Here is a 25,529-nt window from a genome sequence, read left to right on the forward strand (position 1 = left end):
CTCTCCCTGTGGCCTCAGGCTGTGTGGCAGGCTGCAGCAGCAGGAGGAGAGCGAGATGGATCGCTTCATCGAGGAGTGCGCCGTGGACCCCACTCTGCGAGAGCGCCTCACCGTGCTCTCCCGCATCTTCCACAACAAGCGGGCGAAGGTGCGGGGGGACTCCATGCTCTTCTCCGACAACATCTTCACCGTCGAGCCAGTGGTAAGCGACAGCCGAGAACCTCTCCCTTCTCCTCCTCCCGAAATGAGGTCGCTCGGCACATCCCTGCCTCAGCTGGCCTGGGAGAGAAGAGATCAGGTTTCTAGCAAGGCTGGGAGAGTAGAAAAAAAAAAAAGCTGCACTATCGAAGGGCTGTGAGTTTACTGCTGTAGGCAGCCGTGCTGCTGCTGTGCTTGCTGGGCTGTGTGGGGATGGGTCAGTACCTGGCCCTGTCTTACCTTGCTCTCCCCAGCATAAAATGGGGCTAGGAGCAACTTCCAGTTCAGCCCAGTGTCTGAGGAGCTCCCTGGGAGCAAGGCAGCAGTGCTGGGCTGTGAGTGCTCGGCTTGTGCTTCCTGAGCTCCTCTCATCCATGCATCCATCTGAAATACACTTGGAGCTTGCATAGGCAGCACTTTGGGCATACCTTACACATACTCTATGCAGCTTAGCAAAGGACATTAGAGCATTGTCAGTTCACACAGTAATTCAAAAAAAAAAAAAACACAACAAAACCAAAGGAGGCCAAACTCAGCCCAGGTTTAACTGTGGAAGTACCAATCCCTTCATGTACCGTGCGTGAATCTCCTGCCCACTGCCACCTCTGAGCCTGGACACAGGGCTGGTGGATTGAAACAGGCTTTTTGAGTTCTTCTGCATGTAGTCACAGAAATATTTTTGCTTTTCTGTTTACACAAACAAATCCCCAGGTGTTTCAGTCAACCCAAGCTGTAACTGAGTATCTGCATGGTCTGAGGCAATGCCTGCTCTGAGCAGTGCAAAACCTTGACTCATCTTTGGAGCAAACCCTAGAACGAGACCAACCTCTTATTTCCCTTAAAATAGGTGAAACTATTTTTTTCAGAGGAGGGGACCGTGTTCTCTTCCTTATAGCCCCGATGTGGCTGAGAGCCACCAAGGCCAGCACAACAGCAGCAGTTTCACCCATTAGCTTATAGCAGCACGGTTGACCAAGAGATAACATCAGAAAGGTAAGAACAGTGTTGTGGGCAGAAGCTGAGCACTAAAAGCATCCTGTGGGGTATCAGGGCAGTGTTTGGAGCGTGTCCCAGGGCTCAAGTCCTGACTGGAGACGTTTCCTAGCTGGCCCTGTTGCTGTTACACACCTTGCTCCAGGACTGACTCTAAATGAGCTTACACATGAGTCTCTCCCCTTCTGTCTTGTGCAGCATTACCAGGCTTTTGTTTTCTATTAATTCCATTATTTATAGAGCAACCATTTCCATATTCAGCTTTGTTCCTGTCTTTCTTTCCCCCTGGCCCAGCGTGAGGATTTCTTTTCATCAAATAGGTATTTTGTCCTCTTTATCAAACGCAGAATCTGAAACTCCACCGTCAGTGACTCAGCCTCCTTCCTGGCGGTGGCCTCGTGCCCCTCTGCTTTGGCAGACACCCTTTGTGCTCTTCCAGGTAAACCTGATGAAGAGGACGCCCAAGGCTGGGACCTTGATGCCTCCACAGACCTTCTGGCCATCGGTAGAGGCTGCTCTCTTCTTCCTCTCATTGTCTCTGGTATACGAGAGCACCCAATGAAAATTACCAAATCCTTTTGTGACCAGGCACTGGAGGAAGGATGGGTTAAAGCTGATTCATTTTTAAAGTCCTTCAATTGTTTCCAGTGGTTAGGAAGCTGATGGAGGCTTACAGGCTGGAGAGCTTCCTGGGCAGGATGGCTCGGCGGAGTTCGTGCAGGAGTTTTGCTGCCCACGTGGATCATCATCCGCTGGTATTTTCAGCTGTGGCTGCCTGTAGAAGCTGCAGCAGATCGCTTCAGTCTGCGCAGGGTTAACGAGCTGATGAAAATTATAACACCGCCGAAGAGAAGGCAGTGATTTTGGAGCTACCACGTGACGACAAACATTTTGAGCAGCCGTCCGAGCCTGTGGGAAACAAGCTGTTACACAACTCCGACTTCCCCAATGCATCTCAGATTTGGCTTAATTTGTTTTTGCAAATACTTGCAATATGTCAGCAGAAGCAGCTGCAGTAGAAGCCCAGGTGGCTACCGCAGGACAACGTCCTTGCTTTTTTGCTGCATCCTGCCCACCACAGCCCGGCTGTAAGTCACATTGCAAACACGCGGGAGCTGACTCCTTGGAAATGGAAACCAGGGGGAAAGGGAGGGCATGGGTTCGTTACCATTGCGCTGCCCTTGATGAGCCATCGCTGTCCTGCCCTTGCCTGGTGGTGATTCCTCAGCACCACGTGCGAGCTGGGAGTGGATGGAGGTGGTCTGCAGGATTTCCAGGTGTTGAATTTCCAGGTTGTGTTTTGGAGGCAGAGGTTGGGCCAGGAGGCAGCAGCATGGGAGTTCCCTGCCTCGGCTGGGGAACCAAGCTGCTGCCCGTGCCCAGGGAGGTTCCTGCAGGTTGTGGCAGAAGGTGCAGGCTCTGCTGAGAGCAGTGGTGCATCCTGCAGCCCGCCATGGGTTCAGTTATTTATGGGAAGAGGCAGCTGTTAGGACACACTTCGGGTGTTGTTTCGGTGCTTCTGTTGCCAGCATGGTTTTTGGGTCAAAGTCTGCTTTGAACAGTGACTTCCTTCCTGTGGAAGGAAGCATCCCTCGCATCCCTCTCTGCAAAACAAGGCAGAGGATTTGGTGAACTTCTCAAGAGCAGCTTGTTCTGGTTCAGGCTGGCGGGAAACTGGCGGATTCTCATTATTTAAGGACAGAGAGAGGAAAAAAGGGATCTGCAAACACCTGCAGTTGGGTTCTTGCATGGAGACCACGTGTGCTGCTGTGAGTCCCAACGTGCTGCTGCATCACTCTGGCCACAGCCGCTGCAGTTTTTGTGCTGCACCGTCGTGTGTCCATCCTCTGCAATCGGTGCCACCAGCCTGAGGCTGCCATTGAGCTGTCAGCATCATCATATGGTGTCTGCAGCACCTCGGGTTGGGTTCCTGCCCTTGATAACAGCCACAGCAGGGTCCCGTGCTCTGTGTTCTCCTTGCAGACAGCACAACAGCCCAGCAGACCACTTGCACCAGAGCTCTCAAGGCAGGCACGCCTGCAGCAGCTAGCCTGAAAGGGTGGGAAATGAAGCATATCCTTTTAACCAGCAGCCCTTGTTTTCCCAGGGGTAGCAGAAATGTGGTGAGGAACCTCTTCAACAGTCTATTTTAATTTCCCAGGAGAAATAACTCATAATATCTTCTAGCTTTATAGTCTGACATACTGCAATAACGAAGGGAGAAATGACCAGAATTTCCCAGAATAGTTATGACTGTCTTAAAAGAATTTGTTTTAGTCGTGGAACAGTAGAATGAAATGTAACTGGTAATTTTTTCTTGCCCTCCACCTTTGGAGTCAAGCCACCAGGCTTACAGACTCGCTGGCAGAACAGGGAAGTTTTCTCTGGATGGATTTCTAAAAGTCTTTCTTAAAAATAGGCTGCATCCTGCAGCAGGGTGATTTCACATCACGAGATGGGTCTGTTAACTGCTGAGGAAGGTTTTCTTGCACGTGAGGATGAGTGCAAGGCTACACTGATAACTCTGCATTAGAATTATCCTGGAGGGCTGTGCTGGAGCCTGGGTTTTGCTGCCAGTCCTTGGGCTTGTTTCCTCCAGAGCCTTGGAGGCGTCTCATCTGACCCTATACTGGGATGGGGCCACGCTTCAGATTTATGGAGATGTCCCTTGCCAGGATCTCGGCGTGTCACTGAAAGGCTTCCTGGAGCGTTTTTCCCAGCACCAGGGTTGTGTGCTGCACCCTCACCTGCTCAGGCTGTAAAACATCTGCCCCGAGCCCTGGGCTGCCCCCCACGGATTAATTGTGCAGTGTGCGGGGACATCCCAGCAGCATTGCAGCAGTCGCTGTGTTCTCGGTGGTCCCACAAATCATCCCACCAGGAACAGAGTCACTCAGAGCAGCACCTGCAGAGACTCATTTCCCCTCCCTGGCTGTTTGGAGATGTAAATCTGCAGCGTTCTCCCAGGTTGTTGCTGAAGGTTTATTTCTTTTTGGTGTTGGGGCTGCCCCTCAGGCTATGCAGTGCTGTGGATCCTTGTTTTCCTCTGGCCAGCGCACTCCTGGTGTGGTGCAAGGACTGGAGAAGGGTTTTAGCTTATCCTGGGGTGCCCATGCTTTTTGCTTTTGGCACAAAACTTGGGGCTGGAGGAGAACCTGGGTTGTTCTGCCTCGTATCCCCAGGCTCCCAATAGATTATCCAAGGGCATCCATGCCCTGAGGAGTCAGCCCGCTATACAGCGGGAGCTCTCCTTGGGACACTGGGGCTCTGGATTTTTTTTTGGCTGAAGGTCAGCCCCACTTCAAGGGGAGCACTGGTGGTGCTGCGGGACCCAGGCCGAGCTCTGCTGGGGGCCAAATCCTTGCTGTGCTCAGCTTCTGAACGTGTTTTTGGAACATGGCTTTTAGGGTGCTCTCCCTGAACCCCTCCCTGCCACAGCTGCAACGTTTCCTGGTGCTGTTTTTGAGTGGTTTCCCACTCCTGTCCCTGCCTTCTGGCTCTGTGCCACCTCCCTGGGTCCCCGTGCACTGCCGGGCCTGTTCTTACTACGAGATATATTGCGGGGCCGAGCCCTGGTGCTGCATCAGCCCTATTTCCATCACAGATGTGCTGGCCTCAGAGCTGGTCGAATCCCACAGTCAGCTAAACTCACTCAGCTAGAAAACCACGTTGTTGTTTGCAGATACATATTTATTAGGCCAACAGGTTTTTAATTTTCTCCCTTTCCTGCTTAGGTTCGTTTTTTGCTTATGAATTGTGTTACGCTCGCTTTCAATAACGGGAGATGTATTGCCTCTGTCAACCGCTGAGTAATAACCCAACTGCCCCGAGGTGCCCACGGGGCCAAGAAGTCTGATTTTGGTGTGTAAGGCAACCCGCGAGCAGCAAAACTGGGCTCTGCCAGGCAGCTGACCTGGAAGAGTGGTTCTGCCGCATTACACCCACGGGAGTTTGTTGCTGGGTCTCTGGAAGGAGGGATGTGCTCTCGCTTCCCAGGCACGGTTGGACTCAGTGGGAACTTGTTCTGCTACTATCAGTGTTGATATAAAATCTCAGCCTGCTTTTCCAGACATGTTCCAAAGATTTACAACAAGCACGGAGTCCCAGCGATGGTCATTTTGTGGTAGGCGATATCTGGGCTACCCAGGGGAAATTTCCCCTCGGTTCTGCTCTGTAGCAGAGCTCTTGGTCTTTGCGTGGAGGTGGTGGTGGACGATGGCCTCTGGTTTCTTTGGGTGCCTGCACAGGAGGCATTTGGTATTGTTGATCAGCCCACACCGATTAGATTAGACCCCGAGGAAATAACCCAGGGAAGCTTTGTCTTCACCCTATTCCTTGCAGGATCTGGCAGATGCCTCACCTCTAGTTTTTTGGAGGAGAACCCAAGCAACTTTGTGCTTTCAGGCTTTGTGCTGATGTGCTGGCGGTGATTTCTGGGTGTTGGAGGAGGTTTCCTCCTCACCTGCTTTCTCCTTCGTGCAGCTCTCTCCGAGCAGGCTGTGTGCTCTGGGAGCTGTTTGCATCTGCAGCCCAGCAACTCGCCGCATCTCTTCGATCTCCGCGGGAGCCGTCCTCTGAGCTCGAAGCACCGAGTCGATGGGAAGCGTTACGGCTGCTTAATATTCCTGCCCAAGGAGCGCCAGAGGCTGCTGTCAGCTCAGGACTCTTCTGGACAAAGCACTGAGGATACCCAGCAGCCAGCAGAATTAAGGCCCTACTTTGTTGATAGAATAATAACTCCGCTCTCTTTGTCTCCTTCAATTTCTTCATCCCTTGCAGGGTAGTATTATAATAATTGTCAGAACTGCGCGTTTATGCCAACAAAGGTACAAAGAAGCACTGGCGGTGTTAGGGCTCGAGTCAGATGCTTGGGATGCCTCTAAGCAAGAGCACGACAAAAGCTATTTTACCTGATTTTTTTTTTTGGGGGGGGGTTGAAAGAGGTGCAGAGCTGTAGCAAATGCCATCTCTGTGTCTGATCCTGTGTTCAGGAACAGAGGGGGTGTGCATCCTGCAGAGGCAAACAGGCCACATCTGACTGTCAGCTCCTTCCTCTGATCTTTAACGAAATGCCCCTGCCAGGTACCAGCAGAGGTGAGGGATTTAGAAACAGGTGTTTCCAGCCGATACCAAACTCTCTGATAAGTTTTGTTGCTAAGCATTCACTTGCTCCTTGCTCTTCATTGATGCATGAATATGGGTTACAAGGCTGTGGTTGAAAAGGAGAAAGGTGATGTCTGGAGATATAACCGGTTTGCTGCCCACTTCTCTTTCAGGAGGGAGACGTCTGGCCAAACTCCTCAGCTGAAATTAACGTGATCTTCAAACCCCGGGAAGCTCGAGTCTACCAGCAGACCATCTTCTGCGACATCTCAGGTACGGCTCCCCTCTCCCTCTTCCCTCGCCCACCGTGCTGGTGGCCTTGCCCTTCCTCTGGGGCTCTGTATGGTGCCTGTTATGCTCCACGAGCGGAAAGGAAACATCATTTTTTCCCCATGTTGTCCCCATTGAAGAGGAAGAGATGCGAGGCCGTGGTCCTCCAGCAGCCAGGCTGCTCTGTGCCGTTCCCTTCCGAGCTGGCGGATACAAATGTCACGGAGCAGCTTTTTATTTATACAGTAATTGCACGGGGTTTGCTTGGCAAATGCCACCTACGGTAATTACACAGGGCTTGTGTTAACAAACTGTCTTCCTGCCCGCCAGCTGCAGTTGTTAGAGATGTGGAAGGGAAGGGTTTATTTTAAAAGTTGTCTCCCGGGGGATGCTGCACGCCAGTTCTGGTGTCCATCGCTTTGCTGCAGGCATCTCCAGGGCTTGCACCAGCAGGGCTGCTCCATGGAGGAGAGGGAGGAAAGCTGCTGGCGTGCAGTCCTGGAGCCAGCCTGGGCATGGAGCTGCTTCTGGGAACAGGAGCTGGCTCTTTCATGGCCAAAATGGGCCCACAGAGAGCTCAGCTCTTCCACTGGCTCCTTGCAGGATGACTTAGAGTAGGTCTTTTAAATTGTGCCGAGCCCCCCTCCTTGTAAAACCAGAGCAGATCCGCTGTGCTATCAGGGTGGGAACCGTCAGAGTCAAGGTCCCTTGGTGTAGAAAGAGTTTGAAGAAGAAACAGCCACTCTCAGCTAGGGAGTCAGTTGATTTTGCCTTGTTTCCTCCAAGAAGCGTGGCTGTTCCTTGTGCATTTGGATGCTGGTCACAGGTGCCTTTGGAGTGCGATGTGCAGGTGGCCCACATGTCCCTTGCTGGGAATAGGTGGAGGTTTTGCCCTGAGGCATTGCACAGCTGGATCTCATGCCCCACGAGAAAGGTGTTTTGGCCTCCACTTCTCTGCAGGTGTCTCCTTGCGTTGCTTGGAAGGTCCTGGTGGATCAGGGGGTTTACAGAATTGATCAGCATCATGCAACCTGCAAACCTGGCAGTTAAGAAGTGATTTGAAATTTGCTCTCAGCAAATATTTGAGCTCAGAATGAACCTTTAGTTATTCATGCAAATAAAACCACGGCTCTTGAGTTGCTGGAAGGAAGCATGCAGAAGAGGATGGGGGCTCAGAGGCACAACATCATTCAGTTTTCGGTTTGTCTGCTCTCAGAAATGTATTAGGCTTGGTATTAGGACTGATTTATTCCAAAATCCCTTAAGCCTCTCACAGGCCTGGGCCATGAGAGCTGGAAGAGCAAAGCCCCAAATGATGAGCCCAGGGGCAGAGCCGTGTGATGTGAAGCTATGGATCTCTGAAAATCATGTTCAAAACCAGCCACAAAACACGGGGCTGCTCTGTGAGCAGAAAACAGGTGTCAGAAGCAGCAGAAATTAAGGATTTTGACAGCAAAGTCCTGTGCCTTCGGGCCACTTGCACTGATTTGGAAGCAAGACAACTGTCTGGAAGCAGTGCTGGATTGCACACCTTGCACAATGTGTCCAGGTATTATCCCTCCTGAGATCCAAATCTGCTCCACAGCATCGGGTGTGTGGGGTTGAGGCCCAAAAGGAGGCTTGTTTTCAGTCTCAGTCCTCCTGAGCAAGGCTGCCTGTACTTTGGTCTGCAAGGAGGAAGAGCAAAGTTTCTGTTATTTCCTAAATCTCCAGGACCAGCAGAGGGTTTCTGTGGGCCTCTGGGAGAGGTTGAGGACGTCCTGCAGGAGGAGGATCTGGTTGGTTCAGGTGCAGTGGCCGTGGGACACATTGCTCAGGTGCATGCACTTCAGCTTTGCAGTGTGATCATGGACAAAAGCTCATCACTTGAAAGCATTTGCTATTTCCTAAGAGCTTTGGTGGTTTAGACCTAGAGTTTTTAATGAAAATGAAGCCCCTCGTGATGCCAGATGGAGAAATCTTTTGACAGTGAGCACCCAATGCTGCCTCCTTTACTCTGTCTGTGAAAGAAAATCCACAGCCCTCCAATTAGTGTCTGAGCTGTGAAACACAACTCTCATCTCTGCTGTCGGCTGGCCTTTGGCTGTATCCATTTAAAAACTGTTGAATTCAACAAGGCTCCATAGCTCTTGCTTTCTGGCTTTGGGCTTTTATCGAACATCCTTACCTCGTGGCTGCGAGATCAAAAAGTCAGACGGCATTGAAAAGGCTGTGCCAGGAGAGTGTTTCAAGTTGTGGCACAGTCACCATGCTGTCGCATCTGGGTCCCTCTTTCCCACAGCAAGTCGTTTAGGATGTTTTTAGGGCATTTTTAATGGTGTGGCAGAATTAAAAATAAATAAATAATAAAAAAAAGAACACAACCTTCAGACCCTAATCTTTAATAAATGGTGGGCATCACTCTACTTTCCTCTCCTCCTTCTGCTACTCACCTTCTGTGCAGGATGTGATGGCAGCAGGGAGACCCAAGCCCAGACTTGAGGTAGGATTCAGACTGCTCCAGTGGTTCAGAGCAATATTTTGGACCCAAAACTCCTGTATTATGTCACCTTAACAGCCCTACAGAAGCAAAGGAGCATGGTGGAGTTCAGGTGTAAAGCTGTGCTCCTGCAGTGAGGCTGGCGGCTCTGGGGGGCTTCGTCTTGGGCCATGTGTGTCTGTCCTCGCTTCTGTTTCATGATCTTTGTGCCTTCACCTAATGGGTTTCAGCCTCACCCAAGCTCATGGGTGGAAGTTTGCAGATGATGTGTGAAGTTCAGTGTTGTTTTTTCAGGGCACAAGCTGATGGCTGCGTTAGAGACTGTCCCAAGTGGGCACTCCTCATGCATCCCTGTGTCTTCTGCTGGAGCATCCAGAGCTGGTCCCTGCCCATGTGGGGACAGAGCCTGGCACTGAGGGGCACAGAGGGAACAATGGCACTGAGCTGGAAACCTCTCCAAACTTCTCCCCAGGCCGAGAGACCAGGCTGCCCCTGCGTGTCAAAGGGGAAGGCGAAGGGCCCAGGCTGCGCTTCAGCTTTGACCAGCTTGACATCGGGAAGGTGTTCGTGGGATCAGCCCACAGCTACGAGGTGAGATGGAGGAGGTTGTGTTGGGTCTCAGCACAGCACTTCTGTGGTTGGGGTTCAAATCCAGGGGGCCAGGCAGAGTCTGGATGCTTTTGGTGGGGCCTGGGAGACGAACGTGGTGTGTCAAATCCTACTTCTACTCTTGGTAACCTTTGGGGGCAGCTGGGAGGCTTCGTGCACAAACTCAAGACCTGAAAGCAGCACTAGGTCGACAGGGTGAGTGTTTAGAGACTATGGGTTCAGCCCTGGATGAAATGTGCCTCTGTACCCTGGCTGTTGAAAAGCAGCCAGAAGGAATTTGAAGTGCAACCCAGTGCAAAGAGGCTTTGGTGGAGCCATCCTGCCTGGTCCTGGGCGATGGAAACCACCCAGTCCCCAGCTCACGTCTGGTCCTTGTGCAGAACCAGGGAGCACCCTCTGCTGCCTATCACCGAGCTTCAGACTTGGTGCCTCCCTGGCTCTATAAAGAACAAAGCCTTTCTGCAAACGAAGCCAAGAAACTTTCCATAGATTTGCCCTACCAATAGCATCATTTTTTTTCAAATTAAAAAAAAAAAAGAAAGCAGAGCAACTGAGGTAGTAAATGAGGCAATGCATCATGCCAGACATTTTCAAAAGCTTGACTGTGGCAGGGAAGGACATGTTGAGGTGTTTTCTTACCAAAATATTTTGTGTTTGATGCATTTTTAATGCTGATACCTTATTGCTTCTCGCTATATCAATTTATTATTTTCATTACCTGAGAAAAGACGAATAAGCTGATGATGCTGTTAGTCAGTGCTGTCCGAAGCAGCTGGACTGGAGATAAACCTCAGCTCGGGTGGGCTCAATAAGTGTCCAGTGTACCAGTGTGGGGTTTGAATACCTGAATATTTTCAGCAGCAGCTGCAAAATTAAAAAGCAAAAGGACACTTTTATACATCTGTCTCAGTTTTTCCAGCAGATTTCTTGAGGGCAAAAGGTAGGGAAAAGAAATCCAACGTGCACAGACCAGTGCGTGGAGAGGGCAGGGTTTGCCCCACACCGGTCAGTAAGTGTACAGCTTTGCTGCAGGGGGTCTGGGGACACCACCAGCACCCCAGGAACCTGTGAGCACCTCGCAGAACTCTGCAAGTGCCCAGGGATCGTCGTGTGTTCAAGATAGTAGGTCTCTGAGTGTTCTACAAAACACGACATTGGTTCTAAATTCACTTTTTTTTTTTTCTCTACGCAACAATAAAATCTTAGGCAATGGCTGCGACTGTTTGTAAAGAGAAATTCTCAAACAGGGGGAGCTGCTCTGCACCTCACTCTCATTCTTTCCTGGCACTGCTGGTTGAGCAGACTAAGGAACTGGCAGACTAAAGAAAAAAATAAACCCAGAATTGCTCCATTCATATGAAACACCTCCCCGTTGCATGAGGACGCCCAAAGGCAGAATTTGTCTTGCTGTATTTTCTTCGGCTTCTGCCACGCAGCAGACCACAGCTGCCTTTTACAGATGTTAATTGTTTGACTAGAAAGCAGGTCAACCTTTTGTAAGAAAGGAAGGTTCCTTACACACTTCAATTTCTCTCTCTGCTGCAGGCGGTCCTGTTCAACAAAGGAGCCATCGATGCCCTCTTTAACTTGATGCCTCCCACTACCGCTCTGGGCTCCTGCTTCACCTTCCTCCCCCGGGAGGGCATCCTCATGCCGGACGAGCTCCAGGTCATCCACATCTCCTTCAGCTCCACCATCCTGGGCCAGTTCAGCGAAGAGTTCAGGTTCAGCGTGTATGGGTCTCCCGAGCCCGTGACCTTGACCATCAGGTGAGGACAGTCAAGGAACTCAGTGGCACTGCCTGCTGTCCCTGGGTAGTCATGTCCCACCAACCTCCTCATATGGTGGTGCAGGGAAAAAGGTGTCTGGGGGCTCAGCATGGGGATGCTGGGGTCTAATTCCTTGCCTGGAATCCTGCAGTTGTTTGCTAGAAGTGTAATTGCCTGCAAGAGGGACAGCCGTGCCTCCCATGCTCTCAACACCACCCTTTAAAGAAAAGCATTGGGTCCCTCTGGGAAGCAGCTTCAGCACCGTGACTTTTCCAGGACCCAGAATTTGGTGTCGGGTTCTTCTGTGGCTCCCTGGCACAGAAGCGAGGGTGTGAGCACAGGCCAGTAGGGTTTTGGAGATAGGTGAAGTGATTCTGCACCCAGAAGCAGTGTTCTTAAAACCCTACGTTAATAATCTGTACAAAACAGGGAGCTGCATCCTCAACATCACGTCTAATGATGATGTGTTGGGACAAGATGTTCTCCTGGCTCTGGTACCTCCTTTCTGCAGCCAGGGAAGTGCTGATGTGGCAGACAGGGAGCTCTGCAGCAACTGCGGGGACTTGGGCAGCATCCCTTGGGTTGGTGCCATCACAAGAGATAAGCCCACCAAGCAAAACCAGGGGAAATAAATAGAAGAGGCAAAGGTAGCTTCTTGGGACCAGAGCACCACACGAGTTGGACCTTTCCATGGGCTGGTGGGACATCGTGGTGGAGGCAGGAAAGCTGGTGCTGGGTGCTCAGGAGCTTTGGGCTGGCTCTTCCTACTGGGTGGCTATTGGGAGGCACCAGAGCAAGCACTGGGGCAAGGCGTGGAGAAATGAACACAGCCTGCAAGTCATTTTTACCAAAGGAAAGGGAAAATAGGTGAAAAAGAGCAAGAAGGTTATGACTTTGCAAGAGAGAGGTGAGTGGGTCTGTTGACCTCTGGTAAAGAAACAATTATGTTGGCTTTGTGTTTGGAGGGAAAGTGATGCTTTTTTTGGAAATCAAGAGGGAACATTTCACAATCAAATAATTTATTCTCCTCTGTCCCTCCCCCCAAATTGGTCATGGGATGTTATTGCATAAGCAGCTTTCTCCTTGAGCAAGGGCAGGTTTTGCTTGTGAAGATGTGCTTATCGCAGCTGCTGTAAAGGTTTTCTTGTCTCGTGCCCACTCTGCCCTGCGATGGCCATGCTCCTGAAGGAGGTGGCTGTCTGTGGGATTGATCTCTTTTGTTTTCCCCCAGCCGAATGAAATGGCTCTGGTTTCTCCACTGATGCTCTGCCTCGCAGAGCTGCAGTCCCACTGCCAGCACTTTTCCCCTTTTTGTGGTCCCTCCCTGCCTTGTTCTGCCAGCACAGCCCTAAGATCAGTGCAGACCGTGCTGCTCAGTGAAGGAGGATTGCTCTTCCTCTTTTTTTTTTTTTTTTTTTTCTTCCCCTTCCCCATCCTTTTACTCCTCTGTCCTGGATGGTGGCTCCTTCACAACCCCTCTGGTATTACCCCAGCCTCCCTGTCTGCTCCTGCCCCGCTGTCCCTCACCCTACTCCTCCCTTGAGTCCTGGAAAGACTCAAGGAATAGGACTGAGGGAGGACACGTGCATTAAGTAATGCTTCTGTAAGGCCAAGCTGTTGCCAAAACCACTGCCTTTCTCCCCAGTTCTTGCAAGCTGTGCTGTTATGAGCTGTTGTGTACAGAGCTCAGGCAGTAAGGTGGGTGTAGCCTGAGCCTGGCAGGGCTCTGTTCCAGCAGTGTCCGCTGCGATAACCCATTTGGAGGTAGTTTTCCATCATCTCCTGGGATGGGGCTGTGATGGGAAGCACATCTACTCCTTTTGCGCTGTTCAGAGTGAGCTGCATGGGCTTGGGAGGTTAGGGCTGATCACACGAGGTCCCCGGGGAGGGAACTGATCAGCAGCGGGGATTTGTGAACTGGCTGCTTCTCAGGAACTGATGGGGTTTTGTGAATCAAGAAGTAGCTTTGGACTGAAACTCCTAAAAGCCAGTTCTTCTGCGTGCTTCCTGACTGCATGATAACAAGATGCCTAAACCACAGATTATTTTTTTCTTCTGCTTGGACACCAACCTTACGGGTTCCTGAATGTTCATTTCTTTGGTGTTCAGAGGATGGTGGGAACAGGGCTGCAGGGAGGAAGGCAGATTCCTCCCACAAGGTGCTGAGGTCTGTTCGTCTGCAGAACAGGCACGAAGGGAGGCCTGTGGATAAAACTAGAAGACACCATTCGCTGTGGTCCCTCATTTAACTAAGAGGCAGAGCTGGTGGTGATTGGCATCAGCCATGAAGTAATGGATGTGCAGCTCCAGGGGCAAGGAGATGTGCTGGGTTTGGGATGCTCACATTTGGTGTTTCAAGATGCATTGTTCATGGAGCTGTCAGCTGGTGCACTGGTGACAAGCTGATGTTTTTGTCCATGGTGTAGAGCTGTTGCTGTTCTGGTGCTGGTCAATGGGTGTTTGGGGCTCCCCGGGCCTCAAAATCCTCCACTGTGTGCTCAAGGTCCTCTGAGGAAAAGATGCTTGTATGCTCCGTGGGAACACCAGTTCCAGCTAGGAAATGCCAGAGCAGGGAAAATACAGCTGGGAAGGCTGGTTACAGCAATTCCATTTTTGTGTGGGCACCTCCAAGTTCGTGTGTTGCAAATGGGGAGGTTGAGGCACGGGGCCATCACACATTTAAGGTCCTTCATCTGGCAAGCACTGAGTTGGGAGCATACCTGGCCTGGTGCCCCAAGCCAAAGCAGCTTTTGGTGGCCCTGCTTTGGCTGCTGCCTGTCCACATGGGTGCCACGCTGAGCACACGGGTGCAGGGCGATGAAACCAAGCACTTTGCCCTCCTCCTTCACCACCCCAACTCCTCCTCTGCCTGCCTTTGTCCCCACAGGGGCTGTGTCATCGGGCCGACCTTTCACTTCGATGTGCCATCCCTCCGCTTCGGCGATGTCCCCTTTGGTGAGTGTGCCCTGGGGGTGTGGGAGGTGGGTGCTGTACCAAAACAGAGCACGCTGGTGCAGGAGCATCTGTCAGGTTTGTGGCAGCCTTTGGGGTGCTAAAACCAGGGCTGCTGGCTGCCTAAACAGTATTGTGCCACTACTACTGCACACTCAGTCATGGGAAAAAGCTCCTGGGCTGAAGCATGGATGCACCGGCATGTGTGAGAGCAAATTTCCAGCCCAAGTGCTCCAAAGGAATAAGAGGCTTTGGATGCCTTTAAGAGTTTAGGGTGATGAGTGAGGGTTAAATGATGCCCTCTGCATCGTGGAGATGGGGGAACAAAATCACAGTGGAACTGGCACCGAGCAGAGTTTGTCCTTCACTGCTATTTTGAGAAAATGAAAGCCATGGTGAGGTCAAATAGAAATGAAGGAATTGAAAGCTGCTGCTTTACAGCATCCCTCAAGCCCATTTAACCTGAAGCTCCCAATCCTTGGCAGCAGAACGACCACGAAGGGCCATGCTGCGGGAGGGCCCAGGGGATGGGAGTGCTGGAGAAGGGCATTAAACCACATGCCAGCCTGTCGTGCTCCAGAGCCAGGCGCTGTGCGGGCACCCCGTTATCAGGTGCCAGGTATGGCACCAGGCACTGATGTCCCCAGAGGTGCAGGGTCCTGCTCCTCATCTGGCAGCGCCTGCGGCTGCACGTCCAGAGCATCCCCATTGAGATGCAGATTCTGATTTCTCCATCTCTAGCTCACAAAAGGCTTTTTTGCAGTGATGATCTGAAGTTGAAATGTGAAATCAATCATGGATTGATTGAAGGGCCATTATCATTCTGCGCCCGGGATGCCTCTGTGTTTTCATGCTGTTCCTGGACTTTTAAAGAAAACTCATTACCTTCTCTGAGCTGCTTCCTCCTCTCTCTGCATCACCACTTTTCACCTCTTTGTTTCCTTTTGACCAAATAAAACAAGAAACACGCCTGGCAGAAATGCGGTTACATAATACGGGATTCACCCAATGCAATCTGATTTCATTAACAAGGCCTTCTCAGCTGAATAAGGCAGCTTTTGTGGGTTTAGCTTCTTTCAACCGTGCTAACGATTGTCTGCATCCGGCAGCTTTGGGATTCTGCAAACTCTGTGTTGGTCCTTGTGTACAAGGGAGCAATCGAAGCCAGTGTGGGTGCGACTTCCCTGTTTGTTAGGAAATACGAAGCACATTTCCTGCTGATTTCTAAGCCCCCTGTAAAGTTGGCTCTAAGGTGTCATGCACCCCAAAATAGGAGATCCTTTAACAGGAGCCTCCAGATGGACACAGGTGCTCTGTGAGGTCTGTGTTGTATTTTTCCAGCCTGACACGTACCCAAGGGGCACTGAAAGTGTCCCTTGGTGTCTGTGCTCCCACCCAGCCCTGTGTAAGTACAGTTAGATCCCTGTCTTGGAGGAATAGCAGCAATTTCTTGATCAGCTCAAGGTTGAAAACAGGGCTTCAGGTCAGCCTTGGGATCTGAAAATCCATGGTTGGGGTGAAATTACCCTGCCTTAGCCCAGACTGCAGGCATTTTGACAGTGAGCAGGAGGCATCTGAGGAATCAATCAAACCCAGGAGCTGGAGGCTGACCTAGTGAGGTGGAGAACAGTGAGGGAGGGGAATCAGGAAGCAGGGAGACACAGAAGGGTCTGTAGAAGCAGGCTAGGTGAGGGCACGGTGTGTGTGAATGCAGCTTTCAACTCAAAGTTCCTGCTAGTGGGTGCAGAACCTGCTTTTTATGGGTGATTTTTGTCCGTACAGGTAATCCAGCCGTGATGGGATCAGGGTAGAGAAAAAGTCCAACCCTCCAGCTGAGTTAGATGTTGTGCTGATGAGCATCAGCCTCAGTTGATGATGAGAAGGAAGCACTGCAGGAGCGTTGCACTTGCAGCGATTAACCAGAGGAGCCTGCAGGCTGGGATGCTGGCAGAAAAGCAGATGCAGCAATGAGCATTTTATATGCAGGCTTAGTTTCCAGTTACAGGAAGACTTTCACATCCTGGATCATGCCGAACACAAGTGATTTACTTGTAATTAAGTTGACTGGACTTTCCTCACAAACTTGTGGTAGTAGGATCACAAGAAAGCACATTGAAGAGTTTTTTTCTTTGCATAGTGCTGTAATTCCCAATTTTATCCTTCCTTTCTTTTACTGTAGATGCTCTTCAGTGGCAACCCACTGCCTTTACAGACTGAAAATCTTGGGGTATTTCATGGGTTTGAGATAGTGTTCAGCCTGAGCATGAATGGCAGAACTTGAATTTTATTGATTGGGATTTCAGAATAGATAAATCCATTACTGTCTGTCTGGATGCACTCTGGTAAATGATAAGTGACTGGTGCTGGTTTGGGGGCGAAGGACAGGGCTCCTTGTGGTTAGAGAGAAGGAAAACCTCTGGTGATCGGCAGTGCTGGGAGCGAGCCGTGATGGGAGAGCGAAGGTTAACTCCTCGCTTAGCTTCTCAAACAGCCGTCATTCAGATTTGTCAAAAAGCTGCTTTCCAAGCCCAGGCTTTTATTACAGGATATTCACGCTGGGAACCAAGGGATATCAGGGGCATATGTCTGTGTTTGTGTCGTTTCGTAGGCTTTCCTCGCACCTTGTCGTGTCGCCTCAGTAACACCTCCTTGGTGCCCATGACATTCAGCCTCCGCATTCCTGGGGACGGCTCTGGAGCCCCCAGTGTGAGCAGTTTTGTCCAGATGTCAGACAACACCCGCCTCTCCTGGAGAAACGGAGCTCACGGTGACCTCAAGCCCAGCGAATTTACCATAACACCCTGCAGAGGAACCGTCCGCTCCCAGGGACATCTGGATATCCAGGTACAGCACGGGTCCAGCCATATGTGCATCTTTCAGCAGGTGGGGATGAAGTTTCTCTTGTCTCTAATGGGGACAGAAAAAGCTGTGGCAGCCGTGAACTGTCCAGCATCCACTGGGCCACTCTTTCCCCTTAGAAGGCTGAACTCCTACTGTTAAAGCCAACAGATTTCCTCTGGATTTATGCTATTGTCGCTGAGATTTAAAGTTAATGGAATAATTTTTGTACAGTGGTGAGTAGGGGAGGAAGAGCTTTAGTCGACTTGTGTTTTAATTTAGTTTGTGGGTGCCCTGATAGCTGCAAGGTGTGTTTAACAGCTCGGACATCATCAGAAGATTTGTGTTATTCCTAGAAACTGTGCTCCAGCATAAAATGAGAACAAAATCCTCCCTTTCCTTATCGTGGAACGGAGGAACACAAAGGGCTCAGGCAGGCCAGCACACTGGCGGCCTCAGTGTCACTTTGCTCCGTGCCATGGTGTCCCAGGCTGGGAGCATCCATGCTCCAGTGGTGAGGCTCATGCTTGCTTCACTCCCAGAGCCTGTCTGGGATTAATTTGCCACTTCATTTTTATTCCAGGCAGTGTTTCTTGACCTGCGGGTTGTTAAAAACTGGCCCACTCTGTTAAAGAGCATTCCTTGGAAGGGAGCTTTGTTTCTCAATCCCCTTGCCCCTTTGGTCTCCATTAATCTGCAGTGAAATGCTTCCTGGAGCAGGAACATCTACAGCTCCTCAGTGGAGTCTTAGACAGCCCAGGCTGGTAGAACATTCTTCAGAGATGCTCTCTCCCACCCACTGGCCCCAGGTTTGCCTCATGCATGGGCAATGGCTCTGGGGAGTCACCGGGTGTTTGCTCTTCTCTCCTGCCAGGTCACGCTGTGCTCCAACACCGTGAGGCAGTACGAGCTGGCGCTGGTGGTGGACGTGGACGGCGTTGGCAAGGAGTTGCTGGCACTCCTCCTCACGGCCAGGTATCGTGCTTTCCTGCCAGCTCGTCCTCACTCCTGGGGCTTCCACCACCTCTGTGCTGCCTTGCCCACAGCCTGCTCACTCCGGCCCTGCTCAAGAAGCACAGTTTAATGAGCACGTTCTGCCCAGCTGGACGCAGAGTTAAATCAGCTATGAGAACAGCAGGGATTTGAGAGCGTCACGGGTCAAAAAGCACCTGTGTGCAACGAACAGGCATGGCCTGAGTGTTTTCCTAGAGGGAATGGTAATTACAGTCATGATTCGCCTGGTTTCTGGTGCTTGAAGTGCAATAAGTTTCCAAAGAGCCACCTTGCTTCTGCCTGCTAGGGGAGGGTGGGCTTGTGCTGGGTGGTGACCCAAAGGCTCTGTTCTTCCCATCTGGCACCCAGTGAGCTGCTTGACATGGGCTGGTGCTTGGTTCAGCTGATGAAGGCACAGGCAGAGGGGAAAGGGGCTCCTGGTGCAGCTGGTGAGGGGAGAATAGGGGCAAGATGGGGAAGGAAGGGAAAAGTTGTCCTCGGTGCAAAGTGTGAGTGCAGATTTCTTCACTTCCCTCTGGTTCTGCTGACCATTAATTAATGTTCGAAGCCCAAAGTTGATCTTGTTGCAGCCAGACTCCAATCCCGGTGTGCTGCAGTAGGTGTCAGCTGAATTATGAGAGGGGTGCGGTTCAATCTGTCCATCTAATTACCTGCAAGTGCCCGACAGCCGGAATGATGTTATCTTCATAAGCCTTTTAGGATGACATCTGCAGCATCAGCCAGCTGAATGCTGCAGCATGGGAGGAGCAGTTTTACCCACAGATCCTGGTACAAATTCCACCTTCTCTCGGTCATCTCTTTGCCCAGGTGCGTTGTTCCTCCGCTGCGAGTGCTCAACCCCACGGTGAAGTTCGGGCGGTGCTTTCTGAAGCACCCCTACCAGCAGGAGCTCACCCTTGTGAACGACAGCGATGTTCCTGGCTGCTACGGGCTCCTCCCACAGGTCTGGCCTCGTGTCTTCCTCCTCATGACCTTATCCAGGGTGTTGCCCAGAGTAGGAACCTACTTGGGGATAAGGGACAGCAAGGTGTATCCAGATACATATTTTTTTTCCCCTATGAAACACGTATGCTATGGTTTAGGAAGCAATTCTAGTCTTTGGGGGTGCTTTTGTGCAGGAGGATTTAGGGAGTCACAAAGCCCTGCTGCAAGGGTTGCAGCAGCTGGGTGCCTTCAGCAGGAGCTGTTTCCCCACACCTGCTGGTGGACCCCTCGGGATGCTAAGCACATCCACGTCCCGCATCTGCTTTTGTGCCTTTTAGCTTTCTCCTAGGGGTTTGTCAGCTCCTTGACATTTACCACAATGACAATTTGCGTGGTTTTAGCTTCTCTCCAAGGTCATTCTGAAGTTGTGTTCATCTCTGTCCCCTGCAGGAGCACAAGGAGGGCGCTGCCGTGTGGTACTCCAGCCCCGCGCCCTGCGGGATCATCCAGCCCCGCAGCTCGGTGCAGGTCCCGGTGGTGCTGGCAGCCCAGGTGACGGGGGAGCAGTGCACGGCCGCTGAGCTGGCGGTGTTTGGGAGAGAAGGAGCCCCACTGGTGAGTCCCAGCAGCTGCATCCCTTCTGCCCCCATGGCTCATCCTGCTGGGTAGGGGAGAACGTGGGCAGGGGCCAGATTCTGCCATGTCCTGAGAGGTGTTTGCTATTCCTGGAAGTGAAAGAGGTGCCAGGAGCTCCACATCACACCCACCTGTGACTGGTAACCAGCCCAGTCCCATACCAGGGCAGTCCCCGGTCTCACTCTGCTGTCAGACAAACGCTGACTGCTGCCTCATCGGGAGGTTTGCTGCGGAGCAGCCCTGGCCCTGCTACAGCACAGGGCATTCAAGAAACCAGGCTGGAGTGCTGTTCTGAGCTAATCTGGGCATAAACATCTCAGAAAACCACGTCTGAGAAATATCCATCCTACTGCTTTGCCAAAAGCCCCAGCCAGAGAGACACGAGTGTCTGCACAGCTTGCATCTGCAGCGCAGAAACCTTTTTCTACCAAGCTGGGAAATGGATGAGGAAAAGCTTTCCTGGGCTAACACCTTCTAAAATACATTGTCCATAGTCATGCCTACACAGCAGCAGCAACAATGACAGCAAAATGTAGGCAAGAAAATCCTATGTAGTGTCCTGGCTTCATCTAGAACAAATTTAGGTAATTAAACTTTAATTGAAAGTGATTTTAACTTTTCAGTAGCTCTGCTAAAATGTCTTGTCATCCCTCTGAGCATGAAGTAGGATGTCAGAGGGTTGCTGGGAACCTTAAGCTTTCTGTAACAGAAAGGGAGGTTGACATTTTGAAAGCTGTTCGAGGGATTTGGGCTTTCATTAAAATGAATGGAGGAGATGTTGCTAAATCCCTCATATGCCACTGAGCATCTCAGCCCAGGGCTTTGTGGGGCTGAACGCAAACCAGGCAGGTGAATTTTGCAACAAAGCTGAAGTTTGGCAAAACAGTTGCTGATAAATGTAAAGCTCGGTTCCTTAAAGGGGAGGGTTTCTCCCTGCTAGAAGAACCCAGTGGTTTAGCTGTTAGTTTGTTTTTTAACCACCTGTACCAGTGGTGTTTTCCTATCATATCATTCAAATCTGTCCTCAGTGGAGTTGCCGCCGTGCGTTCCAATAAAACCAAACAGGAGCTTGTGCCTGCCCTGGGACCAGCACCAGAAGGCAAACCGAACTTCTGCCAAGGTTTTAGGGGAAACCTCCTGTGGATCCTTTGTCTACACCATGCAGCGTCTCTGTAGGGTTGTTACCTGGTGCTTTGTTTGCAAGGGATTGTGCACCTGCCTGACACTTGGGACCTTGCTTCTAACACTGCTGAAAGGGGATTTTCTTGCCTCTTCCAAGAAATCTGTAGATAAAGGTGTGGGTGTTTTTTTTTTTTTTTTATATGAGCCTTTTATTGCTGAGGACATATGATAGTACACACTAACGAAGCCAAGCAGGTTTCCAGGTGGCCTGGGCACCCTCCAGCTGTTGTTGTGCTCATCTCCAAAGGGTTGTGCCCTGCCTTTTCTGCTTCTGCACCACTGTCAGCTGGGGGCACAGCTCATCCCAGCACCTCCTGCTTCCCAGGACCCATGGGCAGCATCTCCCAGAGCGCAGAGCTCTGCTCTCCTGGGGATGAAAGCCCCATCGTTTCCTATGAGTTCAGCTCCTTATTTCTGGGAATCAGTCTCAGCGCTTGATTTTGGCTCACATTTGCACACAGCAGCATCCTGTCAAGAGCACTTGCAGACGCTGCTCCTTCTGGCGGAGTTGGAGGAGTGATTCTGACAGCTGCCAATGCCCTGTCCTGCAGTCAGACATCAGCATGGGTTGTACATCGCAGAGAAAGGGTTTTGTGGTCAAATCCGACTCTGTGCCCTCCAGTGGATCGTACAGCATCTTGTCAGGGTTGGAGCTGGGCGCATTCAGGTCTCGTTGGGGTGTTTGGGCCTGGTGAAAGCCAGCAGGGCTGGATAAATCCTCATAGTTTTAGTGATGCAAGGAGGGGATTTAGTAAAAGGGGTCTGCATTTCTGCCCTGATGCTCTGCACTGCTTCTGCAAGAACAAAACTTTGGGGTCACAGACTGGTAAAGGAGAAAAACACCGAATGATGTAATTAATAATTGACTGTTATTCTTAGTGTTAGTTGCCTTCGAGCTGTGTTTTTGTGTATTCCTAACTTTGAAGAGCCTGCTTTGCTTCTGATGTGTGCTGGTTTTCACAGGCATAGCTCTGACTTCCGTGGGGCTCCTATCCAAGCCACAGCAGGAGTCAGCAAGGGTGGTTTGGGGCAAAATTGAGCAATAAAAGGGGTGGGAGTGAGTGCAGGGCAGCAGAAGGAAAGCCAGCAGTGAGCAGGAGGTGTGGATGCAAGCACGAAAAAAGCAAGCAAGGGAAGCTGGGTTTCTGCACCCCCGATGAGGGAACTTGTCTTTCAGGTGGGATCACCCCATACCCCACACTTGCCACAGGTCTTTTGTATCAGTGTTACAACGCTAAAAGCTTCAATCAGCCATAATTATCCCTCAATCTAGGTGTACCCGGAGCGCTGTCTAATCTTTTTAACCTTTCCCTGTTTTTTTGGGGTCTTTTCTACATGCCTCCTGGAGCAGAAAATCCATTTAGTGAGCACCGGAGAAGGCCCAGTAGTCTACGTACGTCCGAGTAAGATAGATTTTGGCAATATCCAAGTTCTGCAAGATGCTACCCGAATTCTCAACCTCTCCAATCAGGCAGTCATCCCTGCATTGTTCTGGGCAGAGATGGTAAGTGCTTTGTGAGGCTGTTTTCCAGCAAAATGCAACTGGTCCGTAGCAGCCTGTGACTTGGTCTTATACACAGCATTTCCATGTCATCATCTCAAAGAGAAAGGAAAATATTCCATGATCATGCAGCAAAAGGGGTTTTGGCTCGGTGAAGTTTTAGCTGGGGACTTCCTGGGAAAGTGGAGGATTTGCATAGATATGAGCAGACGTGAGTCCGGATCATTTCCACAAATTCTGTTTATTGTGTGAAAAAGCACAGGCTTGGCCTCCTGGGATGCGTGAGGGGCTGAATTTCCCTCTTGGGGCTTTTCCAGCTGCCTCACTTCAGTTTCTGTGCCCAGGTGGCTGAATGTAAAGTGGGGAATTCCCAGGGCATTTTGTCTGGATCCACGATGAAAATTTGTTTTCCACTGTAATCAGCCAAACACCCTTGGATGGGTGGTGCTTATTTATAAATGATAGGTGGTTTTTTTGCCTTTTTTTTTTTGTTGTTGTTGTTTTGTTTTTTAACATGATGTTATGTTGTTGCTTGTACATGTGGCTGCTGTCCCAGTGCAATGCCTGCCTTCCCTCCCTGGGCAAGCCAGTGGGGCTTGCAGGGAATTTCTGTCTCACAGTGCCCTTATTTATGGCACCGGGTGATAAATCCCCTCAATCTGCAAACATTGTGGCTAACTGATAAATAGAACAATAACGTAGGTCAGGCTGGTGGTTGGCCCTGATGATCTTGAAGGTCTTTTCCAATCTAAATGGCTCTGATAAATGAAGGTGGTGCAGGGGTGGACTTCCCTCGCGGTGAAAATGGGGGCTGTGATGCAGGGGAGCCCCTGGGGACTTGCTCCATCCTGATGGAGCAGGCGTGCAAGGTGTACTTGAGCCTCTCTCTACCTCAGCAGCTGCTTTGATGCTGTTCTGCTGCCTCCATTGAGGTTTTGCCCTTTGCTGCTGCTCCTGATGGGAAAAAGAGAGGACTGAATGGTTGGGGAGCTAAAACTGGAGACATGCTGAGGTGCTGGGGTGCACTGCGTGTGTTCGTCTGAGAGCAGAGTGGGCTTTGGATGTCCATCCATCCCTCCCCAGAAGCCTTGTGTTCCCCGAGATGCCAAAGCTGCTGCTTGGATTTCCTGCTCGGAGACTGCAGCAGGACGGAGCTGTCATTTCCCTGCCTCCCATCCGATGGCTAATCTTGAAGCCGCGGCTATTTGCGCCGAGGCTCATAGATCACAGCCCCCACTTGAAAGAAAGAGCTATCGATTGAAATTTTCACAGCAGCAATGTTAGAGTGCACAAATGGGCACCTCAACAAACTGAACGAGATTAAATTAAGTGGCAGCAACAGGGAAGGCTTCAGGAGTGTCTTCTTGCAGATACTCTGACTGTGATGTAAGGGATTCTTGGGTGTACCCCTGGTGCATGGGGTACCTTCCCCGCACCCATCTCCACTTCCCTCTGCTGGATGCTGGGGGCAGCCCTGAGCACCTCTGATATCTCTGGTGAGTGTCCTGAAACCTCCGCTGGTGTCCTGGCAGAACCAGGAGGTCTCCACGAGCCCTGTCCCTGCTTTGGGGTCAGCTTTCAGACAGCTTGCTCCAGGAGGCCACGGCTTCTGCTACCAGGTGCTGAGAGCTTTGCAACCTCCCTGTGCAGAGACGCTGGGTTCCTGCATGAGCAGAGATGTTGGCACTGTCCCTGTGCTTTGGGACATTGCAGACATGGCCTGGCCTGCTGAAGAGACCCCTCTGGGGGAGGATTTGCCTTTAGCTTCAGTAAACAGCAGGACAAGAAGGAGCTGTTTGAGCTTAGCTGGGGGCTGGTGTGACCTGCAGAAAGAGGTGGCTGCTTCTCCTCACTGCTGCTGTCATCTTTTCCCATTTCCTTAAGCATGGTGTGATTTTTGCCGTATCGACAAGCACAAAGCAGTCGTATTGATCGATGGGAGTGCACGCTTTCCTCGCAGAAAGGCAGGGATGTGGAAGGAAAAAGCATTCATCTTAGATCACTTCCCCCTTGCTCTTCATCTGTCGCTCTGCCTTCGTGAGGGATTATTGTTCCATCATCAGCGATGGCACCTCCTGGCATCACAGGAGGTGGCTGCACGTCACGTCTGGGTGATCAGAAGGGAAAAGACAGGCTTGGTGTGAAGTCTTTGTTAATCAGCAGCTGCTTTCTTCTCCTGCTAGGACCACCATGCTGGGTCTGAGATGTGCTACCAGAGGGTGGGGAGTGGGAGTTTCCTAGTGCTTTGTAATTAGGGAGGAGGGAGCAAACCTTTCTTGGATATTCCCCTGCTACTGGTGGTGCTCTGCTTCCTGGTTTGGACCTCAGTTTAGGGTCCTTATCCTTAATCCAGAGCCTTGTGCTGTGGTGCTGGAGGTTGCTGTGCCTTGAGGTGCCCCAGACCCTGTCCCTGCCACCACTGTTAACGCCATTCCATCCATGCTCAGGCCTCGCTGTGCTTCAGAGCCATCTGATGAGCAGGTCAGGAGCATCCTCTGAAGGAGACATCTCTTCTTCGGGAGGTGCTGGTGAGCAGGTCCCCTCCCGTGCTCCCGGGGACGAGCTGCAACAGGACTCAGCTGCAGCTGATGCCGTAGCTACAGCAAAGGTGCTCTGCTCTGTCTCCTACCTGGTGTTCACTGGGGCAAAATTGCTTCTTTGAAGTGTGTGAAGGTCCTGGTCAAACTCGGTGTAAGTGAGGGGAGAACGCACAGTTCCCATTCGCACACTTGCTTCTCTCCTCATTAGTGCAGGATTTGTTTCATTTACGAATTTCTGGTCTATTACCTCGAGCTTTTGCTGCGATTCCCTGTAATAAAGAAACAGCCATATGGAGAGACAGCACAAGGCAGAGATAGACGTACAAACAGTGCTGATAAACGGCTGCTGCTTCGGCGCTTCTGTCGCTGCTTCTGGCTGGCAAGGACTTTGTAGTGCAGGCTGCAGGGCAGGAGGTCTTCGGGGAGCATCAGCATCGCCCACAGCTCCCTCCAACTGCTCCTGCTGCAGTCAGAGCAGACTGGAGTTGGTACTTTTAAGTGTACTGTAAATTGGATTTTTT

At 51.1% G+C, this 25,529-nt stretch overlaps 1 protein-coding gene across 7 annotated transcripts in view; it reads left to right on the top strand.

The window, feature by feature from the left end:
- HYDIN (HYDIN axonemal central pair apparatus protein) overlaps window positions 1-25,529 on the top strand; it is a gene marked incomplete at its 3' end in the record, with an annotated part of 119,477 nt that overhangs the window by 32,503 nt on the left and 61,445 nt on the right. For 6 of the 7 annotated variants that reach the window (XM_084533471.1, XM_084533470.1, XM_084533472.1 and 3 more), the window contains 10 exons: window positions 19-202; window positions 6,468-6,567; window positions 9,516-9,634; window positions 11,198-11,421; window positions 14,309-14,376; window positions 16,982-17,217; window positions 18,086-18,186; window positions 19,033-19,168; window positions 19,600-19,764; window positions 22,319-22,471. In XM_084533471.1, coding sequence (XP_084389597.1) covers window positions 19-202; window positions 6,468-6,567; window positions 9,516-9,634; window positions 11,198-11,421; window positions 14,309-14,376; window positions 16,982-17,217; window positions 18,086-18,186; window positions 19,033-19,168; window positions 19,600-19,764; window positions 22,319-22,471 — 1,486 coding nt within the window. Of the gene's footprint in view, window positions 1-18; window positions 203-6,467; window positions 6,568-9,515; window positions 9,635-11,197; window positions 11,422-14,308; window positions 14,377-16,295; window positions 16,425-16,981; window positions 17,218-18,085; window positions 18,187-19,032; window positions 19,169-19,599; window positions 19,765-22,318; window positions 22,472-25,529 lie in introns of those variants that run through there. The other variant, XM_084533476.1, reaches the window with a different exon arrangement.

This window comes from Aythya ferina, assembly GCF_964211825.1.
Source record: "Aythya ferina genome assembly, chromosome: 12".
Taxonomy (NCBI): domain Eukaryota; kingdom Metazoa; phylum Chordata; class Aves; order Anseriformes; family Anatidae; genus Aythya; species Aythya ferina.